This window comes from Triticum urartu, chromosome 5A (assembly GCF_056163025.1).
Source record: "Triticum urartu cultivar PI428250 chromosome 5A, HENAU_Tu73, whole genome shotgun sequence".
NCBI lineage: Eukaryota > Viridiplantae > Streptophyta > Magnoliopsida > Poales > Poaceae > Triticum > Triticum urartu.
Genome location: NC_141877.1, coordinates 52,817,077 through 52,838,053, shown reverse-complemented (window position 1 = coordinate 52,838,053; position 20,977 = coordinate 52,817,077). Strand labels below are relative to the sequence as shown.

General features: G+C 41.9%; 1 protein-coding gene and 1 pseudogene across 1 annotated transcript; both read right to left on the bottom strand.

Moving 5' to 3' along the window:
• Positions 1–9,615: 9,615 nt before the first annotated feature.
• On the bottom strand, positions 9,616–10,235 carry LOC125507799 (glutaredoxin-C1-like). Its single transcript, XM_048672303.2, has one exon. The coding sequence runs from the start codon at positions 10,132–10,134 to the stop codon at positions 9,823–9,825; it is 312 nt and encodes a 103-aa protein (XP_048528260.1). The 5' UTR covers positions 10,135–10,235; the 3' UTR covers positions 9,616–9,822.
• Positions 10,236–17,810: 7,575 nt separating this feature from the next.
• Positions 17,811–18,338, bottom strand: LOC125507798 (glutaredoxin-C1-like; annotated as a pseudogene).
• Positions 18,339–20,977: the final 2,639 nt, after the last annotated feature.

Below are 20,977 nucleotides of genomic sequence, written 5' to 3'. Positions count from 1 at the left end.
TGTTGAGCTTCGGGCTCAACTTGAGTTGCTATCTAGCAATTATGGGAAATTGGAAGAAAACCATGAAAAGCTCTCAAGCTCTCATGATGATCTTCTAGTATCCCATAATGAGCTAAAGATAGCTCATGAGGCCATGATTTCTAAGGTAACATCTAGTGAGCCTCATGTGGATACTAGCACTACTTCTAGTCAAAATGCCATATTGCCATGTGCTAGTCCTTGTAATTCATCTACTCGCAATGTTGGTACATCTTGTGATGAATTGCTTTCCTTGCCTTGTTGCTCTAATGATGAAGCTTATACTTCCTCTAGTACTTGTGTTGAGACTAACCATGTAGAGGAAATCAAAGAGCTCAAGGCCCAAGTCACTTATTTGAAGAAAGACTTGGAAAAGAGTCATGAAGGGAAATCCACACTCAACAATATCTTGAGTGTGCAAAAATCCCCCAATGACAAAGGTGGACTTGGATTCAACTCCAATAAGAAGAAGAGGTCCAAGATGATCAAGAAGAAGGGCCAAGAACAAGTCAAGAGTTCGGCCAAGATTATTTGCTTCAAGTGCAAAATTGAAGGGCATCATGTTAGATCTTGCCCATTGAAGAAGAAACCCATTAGTGACAAGCAACAAGGGAAGCGGCCAAAAGTTCATTCTCATGCTCAACCTCAAGTTGAAGAAAAGCCTCTTCCCAAGAAGACTCAAGCTTATGCTTCTCAAGTTGAGAAATCAAGTGAGAAGAAAGTGAAGAGTAGACGTTGCTACCTATGTCGCGAGAAAGGTCACCTCGCCTCTTCATGCACTAGTGGTAACTTATCCAACCCAATTATTATTGATGATATCTATTCTCTTGGGAAGGATAATGTTGGCAATGTGTTTGCCAAATTTGTTGGTGCTCAAAGTGGTGTCAAGAAAAGAACCATTTGGGTAGCCAAGCCTATTGTGACTAACCTCTTAGGACCCAACTTGGTTGGGGACCAACAAGCTCAAACTTGATCAATAGATGATATTGGAGGTCATTGGAGACTTGGCTACATTATGAATAATTAAGGGGACTTCATCATTCTTATTGTCTCAATCCAAGTCATTCGGATTATCAAGTTTCTATCATATATCCAATGCTCCTCCTTGTGGTAACTCGTGCTTAAAGTGTCTACATTGATAGTTACTTGCCCCTTTGCATGTTTGGTTTCGTTCCTTGCATGTGTTTGTATATGTTGTGCTTCCAACTTGATTATCTTGAGCAATCAAGTATGTGTGTGTTGGTTTGCACATCATGTACGTGTGTGTCATGCGTTGAGCCTTTTGTATCTTGTTTATTTCTCAGTTGGATCTTGTGAGAGATTAATGGAATATACCATTATGGGGGAGTGATGTGCTTTGTGCACCTCACAATCCTATAAATGTGTGTACATGAGTAATACCATCTAGTATTGATATATCAAGATTATCTAGTCGCTATGTGGTATGTTTTCTCATGAGAAATTCAAATTCTAAATAGTCCATTAATTATCTCTTGTTGGATCCTTTTATTTGCCTCTTGTTTATCTTTAATTGGTATCACATTATGGGGGAGTAATATGCTATGTGTATATTACTAGCCTAGAAAATGTGTATATTTGAGATATTGTCACCTAGAATTGATATTGTAAATTATCTTGTTCCTAGGTGGCATGTTAGCTCTACAAGTTGCAATTTGCTTTTTGTTTGGTGTGAAGATGATGTCGGATATCCTTGTTATCTACCACCGGGAATTATTTCCAAATACTTCTTGTCTTTTGACAATTGGTACTCACTTATGTGTTGTAGAAATTATTGATCATCTTTACATTGGCCTTTGCTTTTATTTGCTTTATCTCTTGCCTAGGATTGTATCAGCTCCCTTTGTCTTCCATACCACTTGTGGATCTTGTTTATTTCTTGATCTTGTCTAGTGTTTTCTAGATATAGTGAAAGTGGTGATCCCACCTTGTGCATTTTGTATTCAAATGCAATTTCTCTATAATGCACTAGTCTTGGGGGAGCTATCCTATTTTCTATAGAACACTCATCTTGTGATCCTTATCAAGTGTGTGTCGATGGAAGGCAAGTCGTTTCTTTTGGGTACTTTGTGCCATCATGAGACTTTGTAGAGAGCTTGGTTTGTTTGGAACCATCCTCTCTTTTGTGGGTTTGATATCTTTTATTTAGTGGGTATCAATGGATATCTCATTCCTTGATGTATCATTTAATGATATCCTCCAAGTGATGATTTATTCATTTGGTATCCTTTCTTCACTAGGTATTTTCTTTGTCATTTGGTATTGGTTCTTGAAAGTCTTGAGCATGCATATTAACTTCATGTAGTATCTTTGGCATGCTTTCTTTCTTCGACCCAATATATAGGGGAAACTCCACCAAGTCTCAAATTGGATGAGATGTGCATGAAATTCATTTCCTTATCTATATGCACATATCTATGTGGAGTTTGTCCTATATATATTGGTGTTTCTAACTCTTTGGTCCCAATGAGTTTGGGTACCATTTTGTTTGTGTTGTTGTTCTAGGAACAATTGGAGATGCATTGGATGCTTGGCTCACTCACAAGGAAGGTGGTGTCACCATGTGCTTATTGGAGTCAAACGAGGATGATCAATGAACTACTATCTACCTTTAATTGGTATCTACTACATCCTTCCAATGATATCTCGGTAACAATATCTGTTCGTGCATTCTTTTCTTGCATTCAACCTCGTAGGTTACATCTTGGCATGGTATTCATTCATTCTTGTGATACTTGTTTCCTTTCTCAAAGCATCCCAACAATGATCTCTTGTTGCTAGTTGTGATGTCTTTGTTGTTCGTGTGTGGACTTCATTTATATATAATAAGACCATATCTAGCCATGTGCTATGCTTCCAAGCAAATATCTTATTGGTATATGTATGATCTCCCTTTGGATATCTATTTCCTCATGTTGTAACTATTTCGGGTGTACATCCTTCTTTGTAGATATATATCATCATGATTTCGTCTACCTAGAATCTTATACACTTGAGAGAAGTTGCATATCTAGTTGATATCCTTTCTTTCACGCCCACCTTATATTTCTTATGTTATTTCTTTGGTGGCTCCGTGAAAGCTTTTTCCTTGAGTGCGTGTCTTATATCGTTGCGTCTTGATGCACTCTTGTGTGGTGAAGATTATTTTCCTCATGCTTATCTTTACGAGGCTTTTGCCATCTAAATTGGTATCCCTCGTCTTGATGAGGCTTTCATCCTCTATCTTCACCACGGGTTGTCACAAGCATAGGTTCTTTATATGCTTATTAGTAAGCTTGTGAACCCATTTGCTAGTTGTGTGTGGGAATGATAGGCCTTGCACCGTGTGCCTCATTCTTTCAAGACTTTATTGATGCTTAATGCTCATCCATACATTAGTCTTATCAAGTGCATTGCCTTGACTCACACACATAATTTTGGTTGAGCCCATTCTTAAGTTGCCTCTTTTACTTGTTGCTAAACCATGTGTTTGTTGCAAGTACTAGGCTTGGTTTCCTATATGCTCACTTGCACTTGTTGTAAGTTTCTATTGATTTTGGGGGAGCTATGATCCTATTTTATGCACTTTGTATCCAAATACAAATATTCTTATGTGTGCACAAATCATGGGGAGCCTCTCTAGTTTCTTTAGAACACTCCTATGCTCATATCATAATATCCTTTTTTCTTGTGGATCATAGGATATTTGGTCTAGTTGGTTCAATTGATATCCATTGATTGCTTGCTTCAATTGGTATTTTTTGATTGCTTGATTGCTTGTGTATCTCTTTGGTATGTCTTTGTGGCATATCTTTCTTTTGCAATCTTTGGGCCTCAATATAGTTTGTCTTCCTCCAAGTATTTACCGTTGGATATGTGTATTGCATTCCACTCTCTTGTTGAGAAATACACAACTTATGGAGGAACTCAATCTATAGAGGCCTTCTAAGCTTTTCGCCCATTTTGGCAATCAATGCCAATGGGGGAGAAGTTTCAGAGAGTTTTCTGGAGGTTTCAGAGAGTTTTGTGGAGAACTCTTTAGAGTTTTCTCCTTGCTTTGGTTTTGTTCCTAAGCATTTGCATCTCATACGCATGCATCATTGGTTGTTGCATTGCATGGTGATGCATAATTTCTTATATAAACTCTCTTGAAAGTGATTGTCATCAATTACCAAAATGGGGGAGATTGAAAGAACATGCAGTGCCCCCATGTTTGGTTTTGGTAATTCATGACAATCTCTATGGACTAATGGTTGACTTGAGTTATATTTGAAGGTTTTGTCCATAGGCTTTTCTTGGAGTACATGTGTTGGTTTCAAGGAGAGTTTGTGTCGACAAAGGTGCTATTCAAGGAATTATCCAAAGATTGGTCATTTGAGAGTTGAGCTTATTGCAAGCGTGTCTTGAAGAAGAAGATTGTTTGATCATTCATGTTTACCTTCAAGACATCATCCAAATGAAGAGAGTTGGAAAGAATCAAGGTTGATCAAGACTAAGTCAAGAGTGAATCAAGTTGATCAACACACAAAGCGTACAAGATGTACAGAGGTATCAAGTGATCCCATGGTATGGTAAGCATTGTCCATTACGCTTTGTGTACTAACCCATGGTCTTCGTGAGAGTTCTTTGTGGGGTTAGGTTGCGGTGTGCAAATTCAAGTGAAGCATCACGAAGAGATCAAATGCTTGAAGCTTGACGTCCATTGTGGTGACAATGGACTTGTGAAGATGTGCGGAAGAGTGGCTCACCCATAGTGGAGTATGGGGGAGCAATCATCTAGTCTCCATCGACCCAACGCAATCAAGAAAGATGGTCCATCTTGAGGAGGACAAGATCGTCATCATCTAGCTCAAGTAGATCATGTGCAAGGCAAAGGTTTGCCCTTGATAGGTTTTCTATTTTACCGGTCTCATGGTGGTAGTTGGGAGACCGGGTTATAGGATCGATAGCCGTACTATCAAGGGGGGCTCTCAAGTGAGTAGCTTGATCGTATCGTTCGTCGAGAGCTCAAACCATTGCATCCTTGCATCATGTTTCTTGGTTCTTGTTTGGTTCTCTTTGTGAGTCTTAGAGCTTATGATCATCTTGATGACAAGCTTGAGTTCATCGAAAACGGAGTTTGCATGCGTCTTCTATGATGTTTTCGGTGTTGGAGGTTTTACCGGTCTTATCCAAGGAAGGGTTCTCACCATTTTCTTTTGGGCCTTTTCTCATTTGCTTCTTATTGGTATTTCTATCAAGATTGTGTTAGCCCTTGTCGCTAGCTTTCCAACAAACTTGGTTTCGTCGAATTCAGAGTCCGTTTGCAGAAGTTGTGTTAGTATTGGTGTTCTGAAAAGGCTGCAGGAGCGGACGTAATTTTTTACTACCGCTCTTGGGAGCGGTACTACCGCTTGGAGCAGTACTACCGCGGCTACTTCCGTGGCTACTTCCGCTCGGGACCAAAAACTCGTCACAAGTCCAGCGGTGGTAGGCACGGATGTAATTTTTTTGTACCACTCGCAAGCAGTAGTACCGCTACCACTAGCGGTAGTACCGTGAGGTCAAGCGGTACTACCGCTCCGACGGTTCTTCTGGCTTTTTTGCCTCCTCGTTGTTGTGTTTCAAAGGGGTACTACCGCCCTAGCGGTAGTACCGCTCCTTGGAGCGGTAGTACCGCTCTGTGCGGGCTGTGAGCATAATGGTTGGATTTTTCCCCACCTATAAAAGGGGGTCTTCTTCCCCAATGAACTTTATCTCTCGAGCTCGTGTTCTTCCCCCATTGTTGACCTTCTTCGAGCTTGCTAACTCTCAATCCCTCCATGGATTCTTGCTAGTTTTTGAGGGAAAAGAGAGAGGAGATCTAGATCCACATTTCCACCAATCACTTTCTCCTCTATGTGAGGGGAACCCCTTGGATCTAGATCTTGGAGTTCTTGGTGTTCTCCTTCTTGTTCTTCCCCTCATTTTCCTCCCTAGCATTAGTTGCTTCGGTGGGATTTGAGAGAGAAGGACTTGGGCACTCCGTGTGCCCTTGCCATTGCATTTGGTGCATCGGTTTGAGTTCTCCACGGTGATACGTGGAAGTGAAGTTTGAGAAGCTTATTACTCTTGGGTGTTTGGGCACCCTAGAGCTTGTTCCTCTTGGGTGCCTTGGCGCCCTAGACGGTTGGTGTTGTTCGGAGCTCAATCATTGTGGTGTAAAGCTCCGGGAAAGCATCGGGGTCTCCAATTAGGTTGTGGAGATTGCCCCGAGCAATTTGACGGGAACCGGTGACCGCCCCCAAGGGTTGCCAAAGTGTACGGGTTCGGTGAACGCCCCAAGGGTTGCCATTTGTATGGGTTCGGTGACCGCCCTCAAGGGTCCCTTAGTGGAATCACGACATCTTGCATTGTGAGAGGGTGTGAGGAGATTACGTTGGCCCTAGTGGCTTCTTGGGGAGCATTGTGCCTCCACATCGCTCCAAACGGAGATTAGCATCCGCAAGGGTGTGAACTTCGGGATACATCATCGTCTCCATGTGCCTCAGTTATCTCTTACCCGAGCTCTTTACTTATGCACTTTATTTTGTGATAGCCATATTGTTTCTTGTCATATATCTTGCTATCACCTAGTAGTTTATCTTGCTTAGCATTGTTGGTGCACATAGGTGAACCTAGTTGTTGTAGGTTTTGTGCTTGACAAATTAACCGCTAGGTTTATTCCGCATTTGTTCAAGCCTAAACTGTAATTATTTTAAAACGCCTATTCACCCCCCTCTAGGCGACATCCACGATCTTTCAATTGGTATCAGAGCCTCGTCTCTCTTTATAGGGCTTAACCGTCTAGAGAGTAAGGATGTCGACTAGGGGTTTAGGATTCTCTGACACTCTTAGTTTCGATGGCACAAATTTTGATGTTTGGGTAATTCGCATACTTAATCTCTTTAGGGTCATGGACCCAAATTTAGAGCGAATTGTAGATATGGGTTTTTCTCCTCCAAAGGATGCCCAAAGATTATCTTTAGAGGATGAGAAAAACTCTTATCTCAATGCTCAAGCTTCTAATGTGCTTTTTGATGCTTTGAGCAATATAGTTATATTTCAACTCATGCCGTTCCGGAATGTTCATGAGTTGTGGACAAAGCTTCAAGATAAATATGGCGTGTCCAAGTTTTGTGGAGATGATTGTTCTCCCTCCACATCCGGCCGTATAGTCTTCTCAACTTCTTCTACTTCACCTACATGTGATTTGCCACAAGGTAATAATATGGTGAGTAGTGTTGGTCAGTGCAATGATGATAGTATGTTTATTGTGGATGATCCTTCATCACTATCTTATTGCAATGCTCCTTCTTTGGGCTTGAACACTTCGAGCACTCCAACTATTTCACATGCTTGTGTTGATAGTCCTTGCATATCATGTAGAAATTGCTTGACTAAATCTCATGATGATATGTTTACAATGTCTTGTTGCCATGATAAAAATGCATATATGTCCTCGAATTGTTGTGTTAACAATGTAGAGGGAAGCCAACACCCCATGGAACAAGATCTGGTCTTGAATGGTGCTTCAACGGATCCTACATCATCATCTATTGCATTTTGCCTTATGGCCAAGGCTTCAAAGGTATCTTCCACTTTGAATCCCAATATATCTTGTGATGATGGCAAGAGTGATGATAATGTTGATTATGATGAAGAGAATGATAATGTTGCCTCCTTAAAAACTAAGGGGGAAATGATTTTTAAAGCTCTTCACAAAAATAAACTTGCTCGTTCCAACTTCATGGAAATCATGTCTATTGCCATTGAAGGCAATAAATACATTGAGGAGTTGGAATCTCATCTAGAGGAGCATGAGGTCACCATTGAGAAAATGGAAGCTCATGAGCGTGATTACGCAAATGAGATCGCAGAGCTATCTCAAGCTCTTGAACATGAACAAACCACATCCGAATCTCTTGAGAAGACCTTTGCTCTAGAATTATCTAGAATAAAGGAATCTCATGATGGAGCACTCGAGGTGGCCAATGATTTCAAAACTAAAAATGTGAGGCTTGAAGTTTCTCATGCTAGACTCCTTGAGGATTTTGAGCACCTCGAAAATGGCTCAAGGGTCATCAAGGGTGAGCTCATCAAACTCACCGAGTCTCATGCTCAACTTGAAGCTTCTTACTTAAAAGATCTTGCCAAGGTGTCCTCTCCTATTGTTGTTAATGATGATGCTTGGGATACTTACTCTATTACTTGTGAAGCATCCATTTTGAAGGAGAATGTTGAGCTTCGGGCTCAACTTGAGTTGCTATCTAGTCTCATGTACATCCAATCTGATCCTTGTCACGTAAACTGCCCCATGAGCAACCCTATCAAGGGATCTGCTGATATAATGAATAAATACGAATGAAGCGAACCAACTGCTCGTGTAAAAGGGGAAATTTCTAATCATCCCTCTTTTATTACAACAAGATGTCACCCAAACGAACAGAGCGACCGTTCATGGGCTGGACATCTTAAATACATCGAGATGCAGTTTTAGAGTAATTCTTTTTGTTTTTTGTTCTGATCCGTCTATTTTCTGCGGTCTTTCTTCTGCTAATTTCTTTTTTTCTTCTTACTTTCATATTTTTGTTTTACATCTTAAAAACATAAACATGTAACAAAATTAGAACAATTTTAGGAGTACATGAATATTTTTTATAACTCGGCAACATTGTTTAAAATACATGAACATTTTTAAAATTTGTGAATATTTTTAAAATTGATGAACATACTTGAATTCCAGAACACTTTTAAAATACATAATCATTTTTAAGATTCGTGGATATTTTTTAAGGAACTATTATCTAATATGAAATAAATCTTACAGCTAGCTCTTTTTTTTCCAGGGAAAACCAACTAGAAACCAGAAGAACAAAAGAGGAATAGCCCCCTATGTATTTCCCGTATTCTAGGGGGCCTCCGTAGGGGGTCATCATGTGAGGCGGCCACTCCTTTTTCAAGGAGTTGCATTAGCGCAAGGAAGAGTTTCATGGTGAGGCCCACACATGCGTTTTTCATATATTTCCTTTCTGTGCAAAGTTCATCACAATTTTGAAAGTTCAATAATTTTATAAGTTCAAATTTTCAAAAGTTTTAAATTTGGAAAGTACAATACCAAAAGTTGAAATTTTGAAAGTTGAAGTTTAAAGTTCATGTACCCGCCTGGTTTGGTATGAAAAGAAAAAAAAACTCCTTTTTTACTTCACATAATAGTGTTGTCTTAAGTCATTTTTTTGAAGTTTGAGCAAGGTTACATAAAAAATATCACCATTCACCATACCTATTATATATCATTAGATTCATCATGTAATATATTATCATATTATATTTATTTGGTACTGTTTGTATTTATTATAATTTTGATAAAATATAACAAAGTTTGATTTGAGACACCACTAATTATAATGCGTAACTATGAGGCTTAGCATGACGATTTTTCGACGGTCTACTACAACAAGGTTTGCCTGACACCGATGAGGGAGTGGCGATGACGGCGGTGCATCTTCAGCGCGCTTGTAGTCGTCGTTAGATGGTCTACGGACTTGGATGTAATTTTTTTTTACTTCTGATGTTCTTCGTACTCGCTTGACAGTTCAGAAATAGAATGAAAGTTCTCTCGCAATTTGCTTTTATAATGTGTAACACTTTGATAGGACAGGCACTCCCATCAACAGTAAAAATACCTGCATGGTTTCCTTAGTCTCCATCGTCCCCAAATACAGGAAAGGATAACTGAGCACCTACACATTACATTATTCTCTGGCGCCCAATGCATCAAAGCCGAATATCTACAAAGCCCTCCCTGGACTACACCCAGACAGCACCTGCATTACGAAGCAGCGGGACCAGTTTGCCGCTGAGGTGAAGGGACATGACCTTGTCGGTGCATCCGACGAGCCTGCCGCCGATGAACACCGCCGGCACGGCAGGGTTCCGTCCGATGAGCCGCGCCAGCGCCTTCTCCATCTCCTTCCCCCAAGGGTCCTCGTCCAGTTCCACCACCGTGGGGTTTGCCCCGAGATCCCGGAGGAGGCTCGTCACCGTGTGGCACATGCAGCAGGAGCTCGTGCCGAAGATCACCACGGCCCGCTGCCCCGCTAGCTTCGTCACTTGCTCCATCAAGCTGGCCCGGTCTTCAGTGCTAGTGCTAGAGAGCTCAATTCTCGGGTACGAGGCTTTGACTTTGAGCTGTGCTGGCTTGCTTTGGGCTGGACATAGGGGAACCTTGCATATATAGCCATGGAAATGTGCACCGACAGGATGATCTTCGAGCAATTTGACCGGAAAAAGGTGATACGGAAAGGTTCGGATAAATGCCGAGCTCCTTTAATTTGCACCACTCCACGTATGGGCTCAGTGTGGAGCATCGAATTTTTGGATGGCAATGGCGATGCGGCGACCTGATATACCAAAGGGGTACAATGGATTATAGTGGATAAGGTATGGAGCTCTGACTTTTAGTAAATTCTCATCTATCCCCTATTCGACAAGTCAGATGAGAGAGACATGAAGAGAGATGCTGGTGAGATCATACGGTCCTTTGTTGATGGCGTTCGCCCAAAATTGCATTGAGGTTTTGTACTCATTAAATATGATCCATACAATCTTAATGAGTGTTTGATTATTTCTCTCCACTACTCCATTTTGCTTGGGAGTATAAGCCGCAGAGAACTCATGGGTGATGCCATAATAATTGAGAAACTCTTTGATATGAGTATTGTTGAACTACGTGCCACTTTCACTTTTCACGTGCCTGATGGTGATTTCATATTTATTTTGAGCCTTTTTGGCAAAACGTTTGAAAAATTTCTGGGTTCTGGATTAATCCTCAAGAAAGAAAACTCATGTGAAGAAAAATCATAGACAATGGCGAGTCCATAGTGGTTACCACCGAAGCTAGAGTAGCTCTGCGGCCCGAAGAGGTCCATGTGAAGAATCTTGAGTGGCCTTGTCATGGTCATGACAGTCTGGGGAATGCAATTTCTTCACGAGCTTGCTAGCTTTGCATGCACCAAAGAGGCGATTTTTATGGAATTTTACATCGGCAATTCCTATGATGTGCTTTTTCTTCACCAACGCCTACAAGTTTCTCATACATGCATGGCCAAGCCTTTGATGCCACAACCAACCCTCTATAGTTTCTGCAAGAAAACAGGTGGTAACTGAGGGACCTTTAGAGAAATCCACAATATATAAATAACATTTTCTACACCTTCGAATATAAAGGTGTTATCATTTTGCATGAAAACCACACATCTAGATTTGGTGAATAACACCATCATGCCCATATCACAAAATTTGAAATGGACAGTAGATTGAATCTAAGAGATTGAACAAGCATGACCTTATCAATGTGCTTCTCTTTGGATATAGCAACTTTACCTAACTCAATTACCTTTCCTTCATTGTTGTCGCCAAAGGTGATATACTTCTATGAGGGAGTAGTCAATTTAAGATCAGCGAATAAACTTCTGTATTTGGTCATATGATTAGTACATCCACTATCCATGACCCGTTCAGTGCCAGCGGAGAAATAGTCCTGCAGAAGAATTAGTTATTCTTAACCACCAACATCACGATGGTCGACTGAGAATATTTAGCTGGACGCTGAACATAAGAGTACTTTGCTTGAGAGGCATTAGAGTTTTTTTTCTCAAAGAGTGTGGTTAGCATAGTTGTATGAATATGCAGTTCTTTTCCTTAGAAGTATGAACATAATTGTTAGAAGAATAGTGTTCATATTCACAAGAGGAAGAAATGGCATTAGAACCCATTCGAGGAATTTCCATTCTTGATCTATGAGGAATTCTTTCTCGACCGAGAGTTAGTTCCCTTAAAGGTTTTTGCCATTAAGCAGAATGGAGGTGCCTCGTCGTCGCTATCATCATTGTCGAAGAACAAGCTCGATGTTGGTGTAGAGGCGTAAGCAATACCCGTGATGCCGGAACCAAATTCCTCAACAGACGATTCTTTTTCAACGGCTTCGGACTTAGAGGCTTGTTCCTCGGATCCATCTCTTTGCTAATATAAGCCTTGGCCTTGTGAGAATTCTTCTTCTTTGTAGGTTCGAGGATGAACTCTCTTTATTCTTGAAATGCTTCCTTTTCTTCTTGTCATGGTAAGAATCATAGTTCTTACTCTTGCTGCTCTTGCTACTATTGGTAACTTTGCCATTGTTCCTAGCCTCAATTTCTCATAGAGGAAATTCATCGATCAAATGGTCGTATTTTTCATTTGTACCATGAGTTTTCATCGAGGAATTTGAGCCATAGGCAGATTTTGAGCTATACTTTGACATTTTTTCTAGAAGTGTTTCTTCTTCTTGTATCAGTTGAAGCGTTTCACAGTCAATGCGAGATCTTGAACGATATGATCAGGTTGTCAAATTCATAGTCATCAATTTGTTATTTCGAGGAAGAATCAACAACAACCTTGAGAGCATGGCTTTCGCAATAGTTGAAACCATACAAATCTCTCGTCTCTTCTTCTTGCGGCTCATCTGAGTTAAGTCTCTCAAGAACATTTGTGGGTTTGAGATCTTTGTAATCTGGGCGCTCTTTGATCATCATAATCAGAGTATCAAATGAATTGTCCAGAGACCGAAGTAACTTCTTCACCACTTCATGATCATTAATGTCAATAGTGCCAAGTTCGTTGAGCTGAATGGCGATATAATAGAGAAAATCATTAGTATCTTGAAGCAGCTTCGTACAGTATCGACTGATACGTCCATTTTGCATCATTCTTTTATATTGATATTTATTGCATTATGGGATGTTATTACACATTATGATACAATACATATGCCTTTTCTCTCTTATTTTACAAGATTTACACAAAGAGGGAGAATGCCGGCAGCTGGAATTCTAGAACGAAAAGGAGCAAATCTGAGAGACCTATTCTGCACAACTCCAAAAGTCCTGAAAATTTATGGAGAATTATTTTGGAATATATAAAAATATTGGACGAAGAAAATACCAGAGGGACCCACCAGGAGGCCACAAGTTTGGGGGCGCCCCTAGGGCTTGTGGGCCTCCTGGCAGGTCCCTGGTGCCCATCTTCTGCTACATGGAGGGTTTTGACCTGAAAAAAATCATAAGCAAATTTTCGGGACGAAGCGCCGCCATCTCAAGGCGAAACTTGGGCAGAAGCAATCTAGGGCTCCAGCGGAGCTATTCTGCCGGGGAAACTTCTCTTCCAGAGGGGGAAATGTCATCATCACCAACGATCCTCTCATCGAGAGGGGGTCAATCTCCATCAACATCTTCACCAGCACCATCTCCTTTCAAACCCTAGTTCATCTCTTGTATTCGATCTTAATCTCAAAATCTTAGATTGGTACATGTGGGTTGCTAGTAGTGTTGATTACTCCTTGTAGTTGATGCTAGTTGGTTTATTCGGTGGAAAATCATATGTTCAGATCCTTAATGATATTCAATACCCCTTTGATTATGAACATGAATATGCTTTGTGAGTGTTACGTTTGTTGCTGAGGACATGGGAGAAGTCTTGTTATAAGTAATCATGTGAATTTGGTATTCGTTCGATATTTTGATGAGATGTATGTTGTCTTTCCTCTAGTGGTGTTATGTGAACGTCGACTACATGACATTTCACCATTATTTGGGCCTAGGGGAAGACATTGGAAAATAATAATTAGATGATGGGTTGCTAGAGTGATAGAAGCTTAAACCCTAGTTTATGCGTTGCTTCGTAAGGGGCTGATTTGGATCCATATGTTTCATGCTATGGTTAGATTTATCTTAATTCTTCTTTCGTAGTTGCAGATGCTTACTAGAGTGGATAATCATAAGTGAGAGGCGTGTCCAAGTAAGGACAACACCCAAGCACCGGTCCACCCACATATCAAATTATCAAAGTAACGAACATGAATCATATGAGCATGATGAAAACTAGCTTGACGATAATTCCCATTTGTCCTCGGGAATGCTTTGCTTTATATAAGAGTTTGTCCAGGCTTGTCCTTTGCTACAAAAAGGATTGGGCCACCTTGCTGCACCTTAGTTACATTTGTTACTTGTTACCCGTTACGAATTATCTTATCACAAAACTATCCATTACCGATAATTTCAATGCTTAAAGAGAATGCCTTGCTGAAAACCGCTTGTCATTTTCTTCTGCTCCTCATTGGGTTATACACTCTTACTTATTGAAAGGACTATGATAGATCCCCTATACTTGTGGGTCATCATTGACCCGAGATTCTTTCTGAGTGGAAGTACCTTCATTCACCTTATCAAGTCTATCCAGATTTCCTTTGACGTCCTCATAGAACTATCGTGGATGAATTGCCCCTTAGAGAGACGATTCTAGATGATGTCCTTAGCTTGGGCATTAAGCTGTCAGTATTTCCTCTCTTCAAGAGTAACATAGGCAGTGTCGGCTATAATGTATCTTTCTTCAATGATTCTCCAGAGATCTTCATCTATGACATTTACGTGGATGAACATCTTGTTCTTCCAGAACGGGTAGTCTTTGCTATTGAAGACATGAGACTTCTCCGTCGACTTGAAATTTACTAGAGTCAACATTCCCAAAAGTCCAGGTGGTTAGACCAAAATGTGCAGAGACAAAGGGGTACCTTGCTCTGATATAGTAATTGTAGGATCAAAAATCAATTAGAGGGGAAGGGGTGAACAGGATATTTAAAGTTTCTTCTACAAAAGCAAGTTTCTCGAAGAAGTACAATGAAAATTCTCTCTGAAGTAGAAACTAAACAAAGACAAAACTACAGAAGTAAGTGACTTCGAGAAATAACTAGGCAACTCCATTGAGATAAATCTAACAGAATGTGCGATAGAAGAATAACTAAGTAGAAGTAAAAGACAAGTAGGCGAGCATACAAAAGTACAAGTACTGCAAGAGATAAATATAATTCTAACATGGTCAGCATAATCGCAAGTACTTGGCAGTTTCGAAGAACCGATCACCGAGAGAAATCGCGGGGGAGAAGTTCTGTAAGAGTAGGGAAAAATTACAGGAAGTAATGAGAGTAAGCAAAAGAACCGTGGTGCTCGATGGTGAATCTAGATTTGTTCACCTATTTCACACCACTGGCACAATGCTACGTCTAGTTGGAGAAACTTGTGATCTAAAATAGAAGAAAAACTATCTTCATTCTATTCTCATTGACCTAAATGCCCTCGTACTCTGGCCAATTACTCTAGGTAGATCTTCAAGGTGATCTCCAGACCTTCACATACTTGTTCTTAGCGACCGCCACGATAGCTCTTGGATACTCTGAACCGACACCTAACCGTCTAGTGGATGCATAATCCACATGAGTAATAGGTACTATCTAAGCTTCAATCTATTTCATTGCGATGCTCAGTCACTTTGCATATTTTAGGCTCTGTTTTTTCCTCTCTGGGATTGCCTCAATTCTCTCGTTGGAGGGGTTGCTCAAACAGTGTCTTGTCAAGTCAAACGGAGCAGCCAACCATCTCAGGTTGGGATGAGGGGCTATTTATATATAGGATCGATCCCGAGGTGTGAAATGACCATTAAGAGCATTTGCCACTCAACGGAGAACCGACACATGGTAGAATGGTCAGATTTCAAACTCACCCAATGAATCAAGTTAACTTAACTGCAAGTGATTCTTTCTCAGAGACCCAATGTCTCTTACTCGGAGAATAAACACTCTGCGTGAAGAGATTTCTCTTGTCTTCACTGGAAGAATTTCCTTCTGGATTGAGCACACATAGACGACCTAAAGCTCAACTTATATACCCCCTTAATGGCACGGTTTGCCTTATGACTTAGTAAGTGAAAATGAAACTACAATCTTCACGTCTGGGTCATTTCCCTCGCCACAGCCAATTATTCCTCGAACAACATACCAAAACTATTATTTTTCAACACAATTTTAGGGTCGTCTATGACACGATAAGCAATCTTCCCAGGGACCTACTTTATATGTATACTCACAAAAAAATTAGTCCCTTAACTGTTGTCCAACAATCTCCAAAACTATCAAGGGGCACTAGATGCACCATGGTTCGCCAGGCCGGGCGGCCATAGGACCATGCCTCTACCTGCTGATAGGCCTCCTTCAGAAGGGCACCTCCTTACTTGGTGCACAACACATGTACTCTAATAGATTACTTGGGCTACAAGCAATGTAAATCGACTTGGCCCATGTAATCCTACTCATCGTCCATCAATATACGTAGGGGCCCCGCGAGTCAATGTCCATAACATCCCAACATGCACCTCTGATATAAGAAAACATTAATACATATCAGACATGCAAGATGTAGGGTATTACCTCACCCCATGGAAATGAACCCTTTTTTCTTTTTTGAAAAACCCGTGGAAACGAACCCTGACTATATCCTTATCTCGTGTGCACCTAGTCTGATCCTCTTTGCGTACTCTGCCCCATGAGCAACCCTATCAAGACATCTCCTGATATTACAAATCAATACGAACGTACAAACCAACCGTTCCCTGTTGGACCAGCAAATTGGTAGTATGGCAGCTCCACCACTTATTTTCCGTAGTCTTTCTTCTGGTAGTATCTTTTTTCTTACTTTCGTATTTTTGTTTTACCTCTTTTAAAAAAAACATAAACATTTAAAAAATTAGAACATTTTTAGGAAAACATGAATATTTTTATAATTCAGGAACATTATGTAAAATACACGAGCAGTTTTTAAATTGATGAACATACTTAAATTCAAGAACATTTTTAAAATAGACCAATTTTTTTAAAAAAATCTTGGATTTTTAAAAAAAAGTTCAATATTTTTTAAAAATATGAAATAAATCCTGCCGCTAGATTCATTCTTCTTTCGAAAACTGACTAGAAAACCAGAAGAACAAAAGGGGAGTCGTCGCCTGTGCATTTTCCCAAATTACAGGGGGCCTCCGTAGGGGGTCTTCATGCGCGTAGATGCATTTTGTCGATTGGCCGAGTGATTTAACACGAGAGCCCCACCTATGTGAGGTGGCCATACGCATTTTTTTAGGAGCTGCATTAGCACAAGGAAGAGTTTCATGGTAGGGCCCACACATGCATTTTTTCCTATATTTCATTTATGTGCAAAGTTCATCATAATGTTCAAAGTTCAGTATTTTTACTAGTTAAAATTTTCAGAAGTTTTAAATTTTGAACGTTTAAATACCAAGAGTTAAAATTTTGAAAGTTGAAGTTTAAAGTTCGTGTACCCGCCAAGTTTGATCTCAAAATAAAAATAAAGCTCATTTTTACTTCACATAATAGTGTTATCTTAAGTAATTTTTTTTATTTGAACAAGGTTACAGGAAAAAAATATCACCATTCACGATACCTATTCTATATCATTAGATCCATCATGTACTATATTTTTATATTGTATTTACTTGGTACTATTCGTATTTGATATAACTTTGTTAAACTATTATAAACTTTGACTTAAGACAACAAAAATTATAATGTTTTTTTTGCGAATGCACAAATTATAATGCTTTTTCGAATGCACAAATTATAATGCTTAACAGTTTGACATGACAGGTACTCCCATCAAAAGTAAAAATGACCTGCAAACCAACCTATGATTGAATGGTTAGGACTTAGGAGGACAGTGGTTTGACTTGACACGGGTGCTCGCATTTTCCTGAATTTATTTTAGGCTTTTCGATGTTGTGCATTCAGTGGAAGGAGACGTTTTCGTCGACTATGAAAGCGTCTATTGGAACCACGTCAATGTCAAGATGATGTGCATGTAAGGATAGAATGTGTGTGTGTTTATATAAGGATAAGGATATATGCATGTACTGTGTTAAAAGAGTTAGTAAAAAGACCTGCATGGTTTCCTTAAGTCTATCATCACCTGATACAGGAAAGGATAACAGAGCACGTACACATACGTGTATTACATAATTCTCTGGCACCCAATGCATCAGGCCGAATATCTACAAAGCCCTCGCCCGCACTAGACCCAGACCGCACCTGCATTACGAAGCAGTGGAACACGCTGAGGTGAAGGGACATGACCTTGTGGGTGCATCCGACGAGCCTGCCGCCGATGAACACCGCCGGCACGGCAGGGTTCCGTCCGATGAGCCGCGCCAGCGCCTTCTCCATATCCTTCCCCCAAGGGTCCTCATCCAGTTCCACCACCGTGGGGTTCGCCCCGAGATCCCGGAGGAGGCTCGTCATCGTGTGGCACATGCAGCAGGAGCTCATGCCGAAGATCACCACCGCCCGCTGCCCCGCTAGCTTCGTCACCTGCTCCATCAGGCTGCCCCGGTCTTCAGTGCTAGTGCTAGAAAGCTTTGACTTTGAGTTGTGCTCGCTTGCTTTAGAGTTGGGCATAGGGCGCCTTGCATATATAGCCATGGAAATGTGCACCGACAGGATGATCTTCGAGCAATTTGACCCGAAAAAAGGTGATACGGGAGTGTTCGGATAAATGCCGAGCTCCTTTAATTTGCGGACTCCACGTATGGGCTCAGTGTGGACTGTGGAGTATCGAATTTCTGGATGGCAATGGCGATGCGGCGACCTGATACCAAAGGGGCCAAGATGCAATGGATTATATCCTGGATAAGGCTTGGAGCTCTGACTTTTAGTAAATTCTCTTTTATCCTCTATTCTTTTTTTTGCGGGGATTCTATCCCCTATTCGACGTCAGACGAGAGAGACATGGAGAGAGATGCTGGTGAGCTCATACGGTCCCTGGTGGTAGTTTTTTTCTAAAACTAAAACACAGTACAAACGTAGATGCTTATATACACTCAGCCCTTTAAACGTGCGTACACATAACCTACACTTATGAGCACGAGAACCTTTTTTTCTTCTGAAATATGCATAAGCATGCGAATGATACATTCATAGAAAAAGAGGGTGGCACCATCCACCAATTTTACGAACGGGCTCGCGGTTCATCCGCACATACAACCTTTGAAAAATTGTAGTTACATCTTTCTTAAATTTACCAGCCACGACCAGTGGCGGAGGCAGGGGGACCAGCAGGGGCCCTGGCCCCCCCTAACATTCCTGACTTAAGGCTAATATCCATCTTAGTAGTGCTTAATTGATGTATAAAATGATGTATTTTGATAGGCCGGCCCTCCCAGCAAGACATTAGAACACTCGGCCATCCTCATATGATTTTCCTGGCTCCGCCACTGGCCACGACCCATTCTGTCCCGTCTTCTAGGATCTTGCCAATCACAGTCCTAACACACGGGGTGGCCTTCTCAAACACCATGTTGTTTCTATGCTTCCACGGTTGCCACAAGACCAAGGAAATAATGTGTGTAGGTCTTAGCGGTGTCAGGACGTTTGTTGGAGCGAGGTGCACCACGCTAGAAGCCGTTCATCCATGGATGGAGTCCACTCTAGGTGTCCCACGCCTTCAGAGCTTCGAACCAAAGCGATCTCGCTAAAGAACGTGAGATCAGTAGGTGGTCGATACTCTCTTGTTCCTAATCGCACATTGGGCATGCTCCCTAGTGCAGAAGACCCTTTTGTTGAGAATCGTTGCATGAAAAACAAAAAAAATTCTACGCACACGCAATGATCTACCCATGAAGATGCATAGCAACGAGGAGGAGAGTGTGTCCACGTACCCTCGTAGACCGTAAGCGAAAGCGTTTCACAACGCAGTTGATGTAGTTGAACTTCTTCGTGCTTCAACCGATCAAGTGCCGAACGCATGGGACCTCCGCGTTTTGCACACGTTCAGCTTGGTGACGTCCCTCGCCTCTTGATCCAGCAAGACGTCGAGGTAGTAGATGAGTTCCATCAGCACGACGGGGGGGTGACGGTGATGGTGAAGTGATTCTCGTAGGGCTTCGCCTAAGCACTACGAAAATATGACCGAGGGAGTAAAAGATGGACGGGGACGCCGACACACGGCTAAGACAATGTTGTGTGTCCTTGTGTGACGCCCCCTACCCATGTATATATAGGTGGGAGGGGAGGAGGCAGGCCCTAGGGCACCCCAAGAGACATGGCGACAGCCCTAGGGCTGCTGCCTTGCCCTGTGCCTCCCCTTTCCTTGTAAGAAGAAGGGGAAAGGAAAGAGGGGTGGAGAGGGAAGGAAGGGGAAGTCCTACTCCACACTTTCCTTGCCCTCACCTATTTCCTTCTCCTCGTCATAGGCCGGCCTGATATAGGTGGGAGGGGAGGAGGCAGGCCCTAGGGCACCCCAAGAGACATGGCGACAGCCCTAGGGCTGCTGCCTTGCCCTGCACCTCCCCTTTCCTTGTAAGAAGAAGGGGAAAGGAAAGAGGGGTGGAGAGGGAAGGAAGGGGAAGTCCTACTCCACACTCTCCTTGCCCTCACCTCTTTCCTTCTCCTCGTCATAGGCCGGCCTGATATAGGTGGGAGGGGAGGAGGCAGGCCCTAGGGCACCCCAAGAGACATGGCGGCAGCCCTAGGGCTGTTGCCTTGCCCTGCGCCTCCCCTTTCCTTGTAAGAAGAAGGGGAAAGGAAAGAGGGGTGGAGAGGGAAGGAAGGGGAAGTCCTACTCCACACTTTCCTTGCCCTCACCTCTTTCCTTCTCCTCGTCATAGGCCGGCCTGCTATGGGGGTGCACCAGCCACTTGTGGGCTGGTGTGTTCCCTCTCTTGGCCCATAAGGCCCATATCTTTGTCGAGGGTGCCCGAAACTCCTTTCTGGTGACCCGATAAGTACCCGATACCCCCGAAACACTTCCGATGTCCGAATACTATCGTCATATATATCAACTTTACCTCTCGACCATTACAAGACTCCTCGTCATGTTCGTAATCTCATCCGGGACTCCGAACAACATTCGGTCACCAAATCACATAACTCATATAATACTATATCGTCATCGAACGTTAAGTGTGCGGACCCTACGAGTTCGAGAACTATGTAGACATGACCGAAACACCTCTCCGGGCAATAATCAATAGCGGAACCTGGATGCCCATATTGGCTCCTACATATTCTACGAAGATCTGTATCGGTCGAACCGTTATG